Source organism: Heterodontus francisci, chromosome 27 (genome assembly GCF_036365525.1).
Source record: "Heterodontus francisci isolate sHetFra1 chromosome 27, sHetFra1.hap1, whole genome shotgun sequence".
Taxonomy (NCBI): domain Eukaryota; kingdom Metazoa; phylum Chordata; class Chondrichthyes; order Heterodontiformes; family Heterodontidae; genus Heterodontus; species Heterodontus francisci.
The window spans coordinates 56,373,284-56,389,432 of NC_090397.1; the positions used below are offsets into that span (position 1 = coordinate 56,373,284).

The window sequence follows — 16,149 nt, forward strand, 5'->3', positions numbered from 1 at the left end:
TTTCGCTGGCTAGGCCAGCATTTATTGCCTTCCCTAATTGCCCTTGAACTGAATGGCTTGCTAGGCCATTTCAGAGGGCACTTAAGAGTCAACCACATTGCTGTGGGTCTGGAGTCACATATAGGCCAGATCAGGTAAGGATGGCAGATTTCCTTCGCTAAAGGACAATTAGTGAACCAAATGGGTTTTTACAACAATCGACAATGGTTTCATGGCCATCATTAGACTAGATGTAATTCCAGATTTATGAATTGAATTTACATTTCACCCCCATCGAACCCATGTAAAGGGCTGCAAAGGAAACCCGACCTGAGTCCGAATGCCGAACCCGGACGCAACGCGACACATGTTGTCAGGTCCCGTCGGGGTCGGGTCAGGTAGCAGGCCTTTACATCAGTACATGGGTAAAGGCCGGCTACCTGACCCGACCCCGACGACATGTGTTGGGTTGGGTCAGGCTTCAGAACTCCAGTTCTGAAGAAGGGTCCCTGACCTGAAACGGTAACTCTGCTTCTCTCTCCATAGATGCTGCCAGACCTGCTGAGTTTTTCCAGCACTTTCTGTTTTTATCCCTAACGCATTAGTCTGGGTTGTGGAATACTAGGCCAGTAATATTACCACTACGCCAGCAACTTGATCAATTAATTGTTTTTTTTTTATTATTTAGAGATACAGCACTGAAACAGGCCCTTCGGCCCACCAAGTCCGTGCCGACCCTCAACCAACCATTTATACTAATCCTACATGAATCCCATATTCCTACCACATCCCCACCTTCCCTCAATTCCCCTACCACCTACCTATACTAGGAGCAATTTACAATGGCCAATTTACCCTATCAACCTGCAAGTCTTTGGCTGTGGGAAGAAATTGGAGCACCCGGCGAAAACCCACGCAGTCACAGGAGAATTTGCAAACTCCGCATAGGCAGTACCTAGAACTGAACCTGGGTCGCTAGAGCTGTGAGGCTGCGATGCTAACCACTGCGCCACTGTGCTGCCCAGTTATCCTTGTGGGATAAAAACTAAAGCCAATTTGATCATTTATCATATAGCCACAATCAGTGTTCAATTAATTAATCAGATCTAGGGGTTAAAGTTAAATTAAATATTAAGGGATTGTAATATTAAAGGTTTCTGAATTTTTCAGTAAATTAAAATCTGGGATATGTAGACAATAAGAGTTAAGTAAAACATCTAAGTTAACCTCCCTATAAAATAAAGTGATGTCAGCATAAGGGATTCAGATGATTGGTGAGTAACTGGTCAGTTTTTATTTATTCAAGTCTTAAGTTGATTTCTGGCAGGTTAGCTAATAGTCCTGTGGAGTGCATGTCCTGGACAGCCACCTGTGCAGGAAGTGTAGTCAGCTGGTGGAACTCAAGCTCCAGGTTGATAATAAGTTTGAGCAGCAGCTGGCATCACCAGTGCATCCATGAGGCTGAGAGCTTTAGAGGTTGTCACCTCACAGCTTAAGGGTATGTAGGCAGAGAGGGAAGGGGTGACCACCAGGCAGTCAAAGAGGCCTGGGCAGGTATTGCAGGAGTCTCCAGTGCATTCAGTTCTGATGAGAGTAATGGTTCCTCTGGGGAGTGCAGGCAGAGCCAAGTCCACGTCACCACAGCTGGCTTAGCTGTACAAGGGGTAAGGAGGAAGATTGGGAAAGCAATAGCGCTAGGGGAACCTATAGTTAGGTGAACAGACTGGTGTTTCTGAGGCCACAGACATGAATCCAGGAGGATATGTTGTCTCCCTGATGCCAGGGTCAAGGATGTCACTGAGCAGCTGCAGAGCACTTTGAGGGGTGAGGGTGAACAGCCAGAGGTTGTGGTACATATCGGTACCAATGCTATAAGCAGAAAGAGGGATGAGGTCCTGCAGATTTTAGGGAGCCAAGAAGGAGACTAGCAGGCAGGACATCAAATGTCGTAATCTCCAGATTACTTCCAGTGCCATGCGCTAGTGAGTATAGAAAGAGGAGGATAGAGCAGATGAATGCTTGGTGGGATGGTGGTGCAGGACAGAGGGCTTTAGATTCCTGGGACAGTGGAAATGGTTCTGGGGGAGGTGGGATGTGTACAGGCTGGACAGATTGCATGTCAACAAAACTGGGACCAATGTCCTTGTGGGATGATTTGCTTGTGCTATTGGGGAGGGTTTAAATTGACTTGGCAGGGGAATGGGAACTGGGATGTAACGATAGAGAGGAAAACGAGGTTGACCAAGAATTGGGAGAGACAGATAGCACTAGAGTAAGAAATAGTAAGGTATTAGGTGGGGTCAGAGTAAGAAGGAATTCGACAAGGACTAAATTAGGTTTTCAGTGCATGTGTTTGAATGTACAGAGCATGGTAAATAAGGTTGGTGAGCTGCAGGCACAGATAGGCATGTGGGAATATGATGTGGTGATAGCAGAGACCTGGCACTAAAAAGGAGAGGCTTGGATACTAAGTATGCCTGGATACAAGGTATTCAGGAAAGATCGGGAAGGGAAGAAATGAGGAGGGCTGGCAATATTGATTATGGAGAATATTACACAGTTTTGGGGAGAGAGGATGTCTTGGAAGGGTCAAGGACATAAGCTAAGAAACAATAGAGGTACAATCACACTACTGGCTGTATTCTATAGGCCACCAACTAGTGGGAAAGATAAAAAAGAACAAAGTTGCAAGGAAATTACAGAGAGGTGCAAAAACTATAGAGTTATAATGGGGGACTTTATCCGAATATAGACTGGAATTGTAGTGTAAAGGGCAGAGAGGGGAAAGAGTTTCTTTAGTGTGTTCAGCAGAAATTTCTAGATCAGTATGTTTCTGGCCCAACCAGGGAGGCATTGCTGGATCTGGTTGTGGAGAATGAGGTGGGAGAAGTGGATCAAGTGTCAGTAGAGAAACATTTAGGGGACAGTGATCATAATATATCAGGTTTACGTTAGCTATGGATAAGGACAAAGAACAATCCAGAGTAAAATATTTAATTAGAGGAAGACCAATTTTGGTGGGGTGAGACAAATCTGGCTGAGGTAAATTGGAATCAAAGATCGGCAGGCAAAACTGTTACGGAACAATGGGCTGTCTTTAAAGAGAAGATGGTTTGCGTACAGTTGAGCTGCATTCCCACAAGGGAGAGAGATAGGTCAAACAAAGCCAGAGCTCCCTGGATGACAAAAGAGAGAGTCAGATGAAGCAGAAAGAGGGTGCATATGACAGATGTCAGGTTGAAAATACAGGTGAGAACCAGGCTGAATATAAAAAGTTAACATAAGAAATAGGAGCAGAGTAGGCCTTTCAGCTCCTCGAGCCTGCTCCGCCATTCAATAAGATCATGGCTGATCTGATCATGGTCTCAGCTCCGTTGTCTTTCATGCACGCCATAACCCTCGACTCACTTGTAGAACAAAAATCTGTCTAACAGCCTTGAATATATTCAATGGCCCAGCCTGCACTGCTCTCTGGGGTAGAGAATTCCAAAGATTAACAACCCACTGAGGGAAGAAATTCCTCCTCATTTCTGTCTTAAATGGGAGACCCCTTATTCTGAAATTGTACCCCCTCATTATCGATTCCCCACGAGGGGAAACATCCTCTCAGCATCTACCCTGTTAAGCCCCCTCAGGTTCTTATATGTTTCAATAAGATCACCTCTCATTCTTTAAACTCCAATTAGTATAAGCCCAACCTGCTCAACCTTTCCTCATATGACAACCTTTTCATCCCAGGAATCAGCCAAGTGAATCTTCTCTGAAGTGCCTCCATTACAAGTATATCCCTCTAATAAGGAGACCAAAACCATACGTAGTACTCTAGGTGTGGTCTTACCAATGCCCTGTACAGTTGTAGCAAGACTTCCCTACTTTTATACTTCATCCCCCTTGCAATAAAGGTCAAAATTCCATTTCCCTTCCTAATTACTTGCTGTAACTGCAGGGTAACTTTTTGTGATTCATGTACAAGGACACCCAGGTCCCTCTGTACCACAGCATTCTGCAGTCTCTCTCCATTTAAATAATATTCTGCTTTTCTATTCTTCCAACCAAAGTGGACAACCTCACTTTTTCTCACATTATACTTTACCTGCCAAATTTTTGCCCACTCATTTAAACTATCTATATCGCTTTGCAGACTCTTTGTGCCCTCTTCACAACTTGCTTTCCCACCTATATTTGTATCATCAGCAAATCTGGTTACAATACACTCGGTCCCTTTATCCAAGTCATTAATAAAGATTGTAAATAGTTGAGGCCCCTGTGGCACATCACTAGTTACAGTTTGCCAAAAAAATAATCCATTTATCCTGATTCTCTGTTCCCTGTTAGTTAGCCAACCCTCTATCCATGCTAATATATTATCCCCAACACCATAGGCTCTTATCTTGTGGAGTAACTGGGGCTGTACCAAATTCATGGTCAAATGTTACAAATTACACGATTACCGCATTTTAAGGATCTTGAATATCACAATTTCAAATATTTAAATTGTAAATTTCACAGTGTTGCAACAAAACATGAAAATGATCTATTTAAAACAAACAAAAAGGTTTCTGGTTTCAAATGGCATTTATTGTACACTCAAAAACTATGGTAGAAAGCTGTCAATAAACAAGTCACATTCCTTACTCACTGAAGTCAGTGGCTGAATGTGAGCATGGAGCAGCCTGCAACTGTCTCTTTCTTCACACCTTGTCTCTGTGCTGTGAACACCTGTCTGTGTTTAGACACAGCTCTCTCCGCGTCTGCAGAGTTTGTTGGAATTGTCAGACAGCGCCATACTGGCCTTGCAAGTTGGAGTAATTCTGCACTCCACAGAGTTCCAAAACTGCAACACATGCAAAGTACAATCTACTTCTTTTGCAATGCTTTTATGAACAGGAATCTCCAGCCTACAGTTCTTGTCAAAGCCAGGAATCGCATTCAACTAGTTTAAATCCACCATCAACATTTGTGCACAGTCAAAGATACTCACAGCTTTCAGGAATGCCGCAGAAGGTTTTTGAAATCTCTGAGCTGCATTTTCTTCACCACTTGACTGTTCTCCATAGCAGTAATAGTGTTTGAGCTTCTTTGCCATGCAAGAAAACACCTGTTGAGTAAAGGCATTTAATTCAGCATCATCAGTGTTGTTCGTTTGACTATGCTTCAGTCCAGAACAATACATCCATTACTTTATTAAAAGCTTTGTGGATTGTGACATGTCAAGATTCAAACCAAGTGACAAAATCCATCAGTCATGCAGCATTCATAGGACTGGACAGACTAGATGCAGGAAGGATGTTCCCGATGGCAGGGGAGTCCAGGACGAGGGGTCACAATCTAAGGATAAGAGGTAAGCTATTTAGGACTGAGATGAGGAGGGATTTCTTCACCCAGAGAGTGGTGAACCTGTGGAATTCTCCACCACACAAAGCAGTTGAGGCCAAATCATTAAATATATTCAAGAAAGAATTAGATATAGTTCTTAGGGCTAAAGGAATCAAGGGATACGTGGAGAAAGTGGGAACAGGGTACTAAGTATGGATGATCAGCCATGATCATATTGAATGGCGGTGGAGGCTCGAAGGGTCAAATGGCCTACTCCTGCTCCTATTTTCTATGTTTCTATTCTTGGCAACAAACTGAACCTCCTCATTAAGCTGAGCATTGTATAGAAGGGTTACAATGTCTGTTAAAACCTGTGTTTTCAGTGTCGGTGTGAGCTCTTCTGAGATGATGTCTCAGTAGTATTTCAGGTGAGCTGCATGATACTATGCTGCCCGAAACCAAGAATTACAACATGTAATTACTGGCTCTGGAGGAAGGGCGATGTTTTGTTCCCCAATTTAAGCCATTTCAGCCACATTTGCAATGTGTTGCCTGTATTAAAGCTTGTGATTAGAGCAGTGTTTGAAGATCTCTTTTATGTAGCTGACAAGTTAGTCGACTTTACCAAGCTCGCTTTTCCACAGCTTACTGATGAGAAATTATATATGCATCATATGTAAGTAATATGGACAGCATTAGGGGGAGACAGTGATGTAGTGGTAATGTCACTGAACTAGTAATCCAGGGACCCAGGCTAATGCCCTGGGTACGTGGGTTCAAATCCCACCACGGCAGCTGGTGGAATTTAAATCTGATTCAAAAGAAATCTGGAATTGAAAGCTAGTCTCAGTAATGGTGCCATGAAGCTATCATCGATTGTTGTAAAAACCTATCTGGTTCGTTAATGTCCTTTAGGCAAGGAAATCTGCCATCCTTACCTGGTCTGGTCTACCTGTGACTCCAGACCCGCAGTAATGTGGTTGACTCTTAACTGCCCTTTGAAATGGCCTAGCAAGCCACTCAGTTATCAAGGGCAATTAAGGATGGACAACAAATGCTCGCCTTGCCAATGACCCACCCACATCACAAAAAAGAATTTAAAAAATGGCATTACATCTTGAAGCACAGATCCAAAAGATTTTGTCATGTAAGTTTGTAACACTCACACAAGGAGAAATTTTGAACTATGATGAACCCAAAACAGACACCTTTTGCTGCAAGACAAGATGGAGTGAGGTCAGGTGACCTCTCTTGTTCTGTGAATACACATGGTAACTGCTGGAATGCTGAACAAATTGTGATGTCTGGTCAATTGTTGAAGAAAGCATTAGAAATGTAAAATGGCCCATTCAATATTAATGGCTACCCCTCTTCAACCAATTGGGCTAACAATGACTTTGCAGACATAGCGGCTGGATTTTGTTCCCACCCTAACGTCGCATTCCATGGTGAGTGGGGGGACGGGGACTGGAAAATCAGAACAGCAGTGGCTGTCACGGAACTCGATGCCAGGATCGTCGGTACCGATCTTCCCGGTGGCGGGAAGCTCCGTCGTGATCCCTCTATCGCTCTGCGACGGGACCCGAGTTAGCATATTTGAATAACATATTTGCGTGAATTAAAATATAAACAACAGTGATCTTACCTTCAGTTCCTGATCCTCAGCATGACGAGCGGCACTCAAGTACAGGGAAAGGTGGCGCCACCAAGGTGGGGAAGGGATGAACTCTGCACTCTGATGAGTAGGGGGGAAGGTGTGAACTCTGCACTGTAATGGGTTGAGGGGAAAGGGGTGAACTCTATGTTACAGTGTACTGTTTGAAGGGCTGGCAACCTTCTGAAAATGGCGCCAGCACCTGATTCTTCAACAGGTGAATGGCGTAGCTGAGACCACCTCTGCAACATGATGGGTGGGCGGCTGCCGTGAATATGTAAAATGGCTGCCCATCGCGTTATCACATTGGCGTGGGTCCTGTGAGGGACAGCCGCCATTTTCCATGCCCACTGCCGTTCTCAGTGGCGGGAATACAAAATCCAGCCCAGAGACTCCAGACTCAAACTCAGAATAATGGATGTGAACAAAACACCACTTTATCAAGATGGTATAGAGATGAGCAACATCCAAACCCATTATCTAACAATAGCCACACCTTCAAGCACCATTTATGAAAACACAATGGGAGTGAAACTTGGGTCACCTGACAGAAGCCAAGCCTCTGATCAGATTTTAATAATAGACATTTTCTGTGGAAAGCAGAAAGCCAGAAGGAAGAGAGACTCATCCTGCAAGAAGAAGGACACTGCCAGAACTCCATCTTTAAACTGTCTAGAGGCAGAGATGAAAGGTGACCTTGAATCTCCCTCCCTGAGAAATTGTAACAGGATTTTTTGCCGTTGAACTGTCACTGAGATTTAACCAAATAGGTCTGCAGCAAAGCATCCATCCATCTGAAACTTTCCAATGTCTGACTTCAGTGAACCAGGCAAAAGGAAAAACAGACCTGCACTGCTTTTAAATCTTCCTCCCAGGGATACATGCAAGGTTTCACAACAAACTCTTTTTTAAAACCATCAGACCTAAATGCATGCTATCTTTTAATCTCTATCTTTTCTTGTGTGTTTGCATTGTATGGGTGAGTGGGCGAAGTTGCGAATATTTTTGGGTATTGTGTAATAAACATTTATATTTCTTTAAACCTATGAGAAAACCTGTCATTTTTCTGTTTATTGACCATTAAGATGCTCAAGGTTTAAAACATCTTTCTAATAAAAATGCAGCCTTCGGTCAGTTAAGAGGTGAAAAAGGGAAACCACCCCTATCATTTCCCACCTGTCCATAACAAGTTGCATTGTCACTAATGACAGCAGATACTTTGTTGAAATCGGCACCGTATTTTGAAACCGTTTTGATTATCGCTAGGGAATCTGTGGTATGAATAACAGCTTCTAAGTAGAAGCAGTTTGCAAGCACTGTTGTTAGCTTTCTTGACTGTACATCTTCAGCTTTACCTGACAAAAAATCAAGTAAAATATGCATCAAATAGTTGTTTTGCTCATTGGTGGACACATTACAAATAATTGCAAAAGACTCACAAGCGTTAATCTGAGTCTTCATCTCCTCCCAATGTGTAGCAAAAACCTTCAGTAGGTAGTCCTGTTGTAGTTTATTTTCACTTGGCAAGCAACCACCATTTTGCACATTACGTTGAATGAATACCCGCAGCTTTGGGTGATCAAGTTTTTCCAGTGGTATGTTGGCACATGGAAAAGCATCCACAAATTCCATTATAACCAACTGAAGATCTTCTGAGCTCTCTGTTGACTTAACAAGAGATGAAACCATTGCTCGTTTTTTTTGCATGTTCGTTTTCTAGCAGTGTGGTGTCAGATGCTCTCTTCCTGCAATTGCCATTTTGCACATTATGTTGAATGAACACCCGCAGCTTTGGGTGATCAGTTTTTCCAATGGTATGTTGGTGCTTGCAAAAGCACCCACCAGTTCCTTTGTAACCAACTGACAATTTTCTGAGCTTTCTGTCGACTTCTTAAAAAGAGATGAAACTGTTTCTTTTTTTGCCTGTTCACTTCCCAGCAGTGCGATGTTCAGACTCTAAGTGATGCTGAACCGTTGCCCGGTGTGTGTGATCCAATGAAACATTGCAACTTGTACAAAACAATATTCCACCATCGGCATGCAGAATTTGGCTTCCAAATTCTTTCCCTCAATGTGCTGCAGTAATGTTGTGGCCATTTTCGATTTGCTCATTCTGGCATTCTCACTTGTCTGCTAATACTTGAAACTGCTGCTCTCAAAACAACACTGGAAGCCCTCCCTCATCTACCAATCAGCGGGTTGAGCCTTGTGTCAATCACTAAAATACGTGATGTTTGCAACATGCCCAGCAATCAGCGAGGTGAGCCTTGTGTAACCACGAAAACGGGTGAAGTTCGCAACTTTTTTTAATTCTTTCATGGGATGTGGGTGTTGCTGGCAAGGTCAGCATTTGTTGCCCATCCCTAATTGCCCTTGACAACTGAGTGGCTTGCTAGGCCATTTCAGAGGGCAGTTAAGAGTCAACCACATTGCTGTGGGTCTGGATTCATGCCCAGCAATCAGTGAGGTGAGCTTTGTGTCAATCACTAAAAAGCGTGATGATCGCTACATGCCCAGCAATCAGCAACTTGAGACTTATGTTAATGAATAAAATGTGCGAAGTTCGCACAATGGCCGATTTCTCAGAGGACCCAAAATTTCATGGTCCGTGGTGCAATTTTCACAGTCGTGAATTTGGTAGGGCCCTAGTAGTAACCTTTTATATGGCACCTTATCAAATGCCTTTTGGAAATCCAAATACACTATCTCTACTGGTTCCCCTTTATCCACCCTGCTTGTTTCATCCTCAAAGAACTCAAATAAATTTGTCAAACCAATTTCCCTTTCATAAAATGATGTTGACTCTGCTTGATTGTATTATGATTTTCTATATGTCCTGCTACTACTTCCTTAATTCCAGTATGGATTCCAGTATTTTCCCAAAGACAGATGTTATGTTAATTGGACTATAGTTTCCTACTTTCTGTCTCCTTCCTTTCTTGAATAAGGGTGTTACATTTGTGGTTTTCCAACCAGCTGGAACCTTTCAGAATCTCGGGAAATCTTGGAAGACTATAACTAATGCATCCACTATCTATGCAACCACTTCTTTTAAGACCTGATGATGCAGGCCATCAAATCCAGGGGAATTGTCAGCCTTTAGTCCCATTAGTTTTCTTAGTATTTTATCTCTATTGATAGTGATTGTTTTAAGTTCCTCTTTCCCTTTTCCCCCCTGATTTTTGGGATATTTTACTATTATTACAATCCTTTTAATGGTCTTCTACCATGAAGACCGTTACTTGTTCACAGTCTCTGCCAGTTCCTTGTTTGCCATTATTAATTCCCCAGTCTCATCCTCTAAGGGACAAACATTTACTGTAGCTACTCTCTTCCTTTTTATATACTTGTAGAAGCTCTTACTCTCTGTTTTTACATTTCTTGCTAGATTTCTCTCATAATCTAATTTCGCCCTTTTTTTCAGTCATCCATTGTTGGCTTCTAAAATGTTTCCAATCTTCTGGCCCACCAGTAATCGTCACAGTACAGTACACCTATCCTTTCAATTTGAATTATCTTTAACTTTCTCAGTTAGCCACAGATGGTTCATCCTTCTTGTAGAGTCTTTCTTTCTGTGGAATATATCTTTGTTGAGAGTAATGAATTATCTCCTTAAATTTTTGCCCCTGCTTTTGACATATTTTCCCAGTACACTTTAGCCAACTCTGTGTTCATGCCTTTCCAATTACCTTTGTTTTAAGTTTTTAAGACACCAGTTTCAAACCCAAGTTTCTCACCCTCAAACTGAATGTGAAATTTCATCATGTTATGATCACTGTTCCTGAGAGTATCCCTTACTATGAGATTATTAATTAGCCATGTCTCATTACACATTACCAAGTCTAAAATAGCCTGTTCCCTGTGTAATGAACGCTGAACTTTGTAGCATGATCATGTTTTAAAAACTGTGATTTTTATTGCAGTGCAAGATGGAGTCAGAGAAGTCATGTGACCTCACATCAACTCTGCTTAAAGACAAGACAGGAATCTTGGTTACCAGGACACCAAGGAGCCCAGATCAAAGACCCTTTTGAAAAACAGAGAATGCAAGGTTATAACACCCGAAAGACAATGGGGTTCACTTTCCCAGATGCTCAGATCATAAACAAGGAGCCAGTGGCTCTGAAAATGCAAATGCGAATTGCAGTTGCTAACACCTGGAAACAAAGAAAGGTCCCGGTGGTTTGGCGGTGGCCAGACTTATGGGCTGTGCATATTGAAAAAAATTGAGCATTGACCTTTTGATTCTGGATAAATTCTACAGACTTTGAGAAACATGCAGACTGTAAGGAAGACTGGAAGACAACGAGCAGCGGTGGCACCTCAAGGGAGAGAGAGAGGGAATACCTGCTCACCTGCTCTCAGAGCACTGATAAGCAAAACACTGCGAAAACTTGAACCGGATTTGAAAGTTGATGTTCACAGGGCAGGAAAAGACCAACAGGAGCACCAGAGTCACCTTACACACAGAAGTTGAGGTCAAAGGTACTCTGAAGAAGTGAGCAGAGAGGACATTGACTTTGAGAAGTTTTAGGAGATCCAATCCATTGCAACTGGGAGGAGTTTGGGACTTTTAGCTGCAAAGATTTTGCTTCAAGGAGGACTGCATAACGTATAAATGTGTGATGTTTTCAAGTGTTTTAATATGTGAATAAAATCCCTTTCTCTGTAATTTGGAGTATCGGTTACTTCTGAAGTACTATTTAGTTAATGGAAATTTTTAGTTTAGTTGTTATATAAAAGTCTTAAAACATGAAATCTTGTGTAATTCTTTAAATTGGTCTGGGGAGTTCATATCTCATGTTTTAATGTTAACAGTCTCCCTGAGGTCATAACACCCGGTTAGTTCCACAACATATTGTTCTAAGAAACTGTCCTGAATACACTCTACGAACTCATCCTCAAGGCTACCTGTGCCAATTTGATTTGTCCAATCTGTATGAAGATTAAAATTGCCCACGATTATTGCAGTACTTTCTTACAAGCCCCCACTATTTCTTGACAGGAAGTGAAAAAAGAAAGAGAAGCAAAGAGAGAGAGTAGGAGAAAAGACTAGCAGCTAACATAAAAAGGAATTCAAAAGGCTTCTATAGGTATATAAATAGTAAAAGGGGAGTAAAAGGAGGGATGATACAGATTAGGGGCCACAAAGGAATTTATGCAAGGGGGCAGAGGGCATGGCTAAGGTACTAAATGAGTACTTTGCATTTGTCTTTACCCAGGAAAAAGATGCTGTCAAAGTCATTGTGAAAGCGGAAGTAGTTGAGACACTAGATGGGCTAAAAATTGGTTAGAGGAGGTATTAGAAAGGCTGACTGTACCTAAGGTTGGTAAGTCACCAGGACAGGATGAGATGCATTCAAGGATACTGAGGGAAGTAAGGGTGGAAATTGCAGAGGAACTGGCCATAATTTTTCAATCCTCCTTAACTACAGGGTGGTGCCAGAGGACTGGAGCATTGCAAATGTTGCACCCTTGTTCAAAAAGGCATTTAAAGATAAGCCCAGCAATTATAAGCCAGTCAGTTTAACTTCAGTGGTGGGAAAGCTTTTAGAAACAATAATCCAGGACAAAATTAACAGTCATTTGGACAAATGTGGATCAATTAAGGAAAGCCAGTACAGATTTGTTCAAGGCAAATCTTGTTTAACGAACTTGCATAAGTTTTTTGATGAGATAACAGAGAGGGTTGATGAGGGTAATGTGATTGGTGTGGTGTACTTGGACTGCCAAAAGGCATTTGATAAAGTGGCACATAACAGACTTGTCAGTCAAGTTAAAGCCCAAGGAATAAAAGGGACAGTGGCAGCATTTATATGAAATTGGCTAAGTGACAAAAAACAGAATGGTGTGAACAGTTCACACTACTGGGTATACTGTTGGGTTCCCCAGGGGCCAGTACAAGGACCACTGCTTTTCTTGATCTATATTAATGACCTAGACTTGGGTGTGCAAGGTACAATTTCAAAATTTGGAGTTGACACAAAACTTGGTAGTATTGTGAACTGTGAGGAGAGTAGTGATAGACTTCAAGAGAACATAGATAGGCTGGTGGACTGGGCATACATATGGCATATGAAATTTAATGCAGAGAAGTGTGAAGTGATACATTTTGGTAGGAAGAACAAGCAGAGGCAATATAAAATAAATGATACAATTCTAAAGCGGTGCAGCAGCAGAGGGACCTGGGGGTACATGTACACAAATCATTGAAGGTGGCAGGGCTGGTTGAGAAAGTGATTAATAAGACATATGGGATCCTGGCGTTATAAATAGAGGCATGGTGTGCAAAAGCAAGGAAGTTATGGTGAATCTTTGTAAAATACTGGTTTGGCCTCAACTAGAGTATTGTGTCCAATTCTGGGTACCACACTTTATGAAGGATATGAAGGCATGGGTGGAAAGAGAGGGTGCAGGAAAGATTTACGGGAATGGTGCCAGGGATGAGAGATTTCAATTATGTGGATAGATTGGAGAAGCTGGGGCTGTTCTCCTTAGAGGAGAGGGTTGAGAGGAAATTTGATCGAGGTACTCAAAATCATGTTGGGCCCGAACAGAGCAGAAAGGGAGAAACTGTTCCCAATGGAGGAAGGGTCGAGGACCAGAGGACACCAGGTTAAGGTGAATGGCAAAAATACCAGAAGCAACATGAGGCAAATCTTTGTTATACAGCAAGTGATTAGGATCTGGAATGCACTGCCTGAGAGTGTGGTGGAGATAGATTCCATCATGGCTTTCCAAAGGGAGTTGGATTATTATCTGCAGAGAAAACATTTGCAGGCGTGGGACTAGCTGAGTTGATCTTGCAGAGAGCAGCACAGACAAGACTGGCCAAATGGCCTCCTTCTGTGCTGTAACCATTCTATGATTCTTTGATACCTGAAATGAATAAGGGACAAAGGTCGGGTTGTGGTGAGGGGTGAGGAGAGGGTAAGAAATGCATGCTCGTGAGTCAGAAAAGATTGTGGGATAAGGGAGAAGTGGGAAGAGAGAAGGAGGATTAAGAATGTAAAGACCCTCATCGTTGATTCCTTCCAATGGCCATGGCCTCAGTGAAACCCCTTCCCACACTGGCCCCCACTCCATGGGGGTTAAAATGTGCAGATATGCTTCTCCTCTAGTTTCTTGCTGCTGCCTCCTGTTATGCGCCACCTTCTACAAAAAAAAAGAGGTAAGTGTGTCAATGAGTATTCTGCAATATGTTTTAGTGATGCAGCTCTCATGGTTGCCATTGTGTGTGAGTTGTGGGTGTGAGGCTTATAACAGTGCTAAGTGTGTGAGAATAAGTTGAAGCATATTCATTGAAGGGCTAAGTGTTTATTGATGGAAATTATTGGTAGGTCAGTAATGGGATGTAGTAAATTGACCAACTAATGAGGCTAAAATAAAAGCAAAATACTGCGGATGGTGGAAATCTGAAATAACAACAAGAAATGCTGGAACCACTCAGCAGGTCTGGCAGCATCCGTGGAAAGAGAAGCAGAGTTAACGTTTCGGGTCAGTGACCCTTCTTCGGAACTAATGAGGCGAGTTGTGCAGTTGGTAGGATACACCATTTGAAGATTGAACTCATTCATCTTGACAACTTGTGTCCGATAATTAAACTTCTTTCTACATTGCATCCACATTCTTGGAGCTATACTCCTGGCTTTAATCGTGGCAGCAACTTCCTTCCATTGTCACCAGAGCATATGTCTAGAGGGCTATCTGCCCCTATCTGTCCCTTCTCCTCTCCACCTCCTGCATCAAGACCTCCAGTGTATAATTAGAAAACCTTGGTGCACGGTCTCTTGCAGGTCGAACCATCTTGAGAAAATTCTTCAAAATCAATTCACTGTCTGACACATGTTCCAGCAGATACACAGTACCTCCCCTTTAAGAGGTGCAGGTTGCCTTTAAATAGCGCTAGTTACTTGTGATATCCGGCCCCCTGCTAATGCGTGCAGTCAATGAACAGTGCAAGTAGCAATGGCTGCATGCAGCAATCATGGAAATCAGCAGGCAGCCTGAATTTAACATGCAACGTACAGCATTTTGAAAGGGCACGGATTAATCACCTACCATGATTCCTGCGCCCATTTGAAGGTTATCCAATTTTATCCCCGATATTTTATCAATCTGGCATGACATTTCAATGTAGTGTTCTCATCCCTCACTGATCTGTGATACAATGTGCTGAAACCTCAATGCTCTATGCTAATCCATCATTCACCTGTGATAGTACACTGTAACCTCAATGCCCTGTGCCCATCTCTCACTGATTTGTGACAATGCACAGGAACCCCAATGCTCTGTGCGTGCGCCTCTCTCACTGACCTGTAACATAGTGTGCCGCAGTGCTAGTGCCACCACATAAGTGAGCTTCATTGAAAAAGAATGTAAAAAAAAAGTTAGTATATATTGTCATCCTGTCCTCTCAATCTATTACTGCCCTGTTTCTGCATTCTGTATAAAGCCCTTTTTTTACTGCCTTAGTGAAATTTTAAGAATCAGCACATGGTTCAATCTATTTTTAAGCTCACAAATGTTTGTTTTGCCATTAGACAGATGCACAGTATTCACACTATATATGGAAATACTGAACTGAATTCACTGGTGTGACTTCCTCCTCGAAAACTAGACTTGCGGGGCTACGGGGATCGAGCGGGGGAGTGGGACTGACTGAAGAGCTCCGGGAGAGCCCCATGGACTTGATGGGCCGAATGACCTCTTTCTGTGCCATAAATGCCTCTATGACTCTGTAATTGGGTTTAAAAGTATTAACTAATTTGAATAAAAATGCAGGCATATGTAAACAGTGGTCAGCAGAAAGGAATAATGGACTATTTGCTTGTATTGAACATTGCTCCTGTTCAAAATGGAAATTAACAAAAAATGTACAGTTTTCTGCTAAGCTTTTTAAATAGTGATCATGAAATTATATTGAGCAGGAGCCTAGAAATCAAAAGTAGGTATTGAAATCCAGGCCATATATATTGTTAGCTGAATGAATGACAAGGTTTCAAAGTATTGCTGCATCCACAGAGATAGTGTGAAGATAAATGTACAATCAACATTTCCGTTGCCTCGTTCTATTTGAATAGAAAAACCTTACCGTAAATAGAAACTGAATGTAAAGGATTAAACAAAAAAGATAATCTTGTTATAAAATAAAAGCAAAATACTGCGGATGCTGGAAATCTGAAACAAAAACAAGAAAT

At 42.3% G+C, this 16,149-nt stretch overlaps 1 protein-coding gene across 1 annotated transcript; it reads right to left on the reverse strand.

Moving 5' to 3' along the window:
* Positions 1 to 4,678: 4,678 nt before the first annotated feature.
* On the reverse strand, positions 4,679 to 9,342 carry LOC137384840 (CGG triplet repeat-binding protein 1-like). The gene is made up of 2 exons (XM_068059398.1): positions 8,389 to 9,342; positions 4,679 to 5,077 (listed from the first exon to the last, which is right to left on the reverse strand). Exons 1-2 carry the CDS (start codon positions 8,654 to 8,656, stop codon positions 5,013 to 5,015), a joined length of 333 nt encoding a protein of 110 aa, XP_067915499.1. The 5' UTR covers positions 8,657 to 9,342; the 3' UTR covers positions 4,679 to 5,012.
* Positions 9,343 to 16,149: the final 6,807 nt, after the last annotated feature.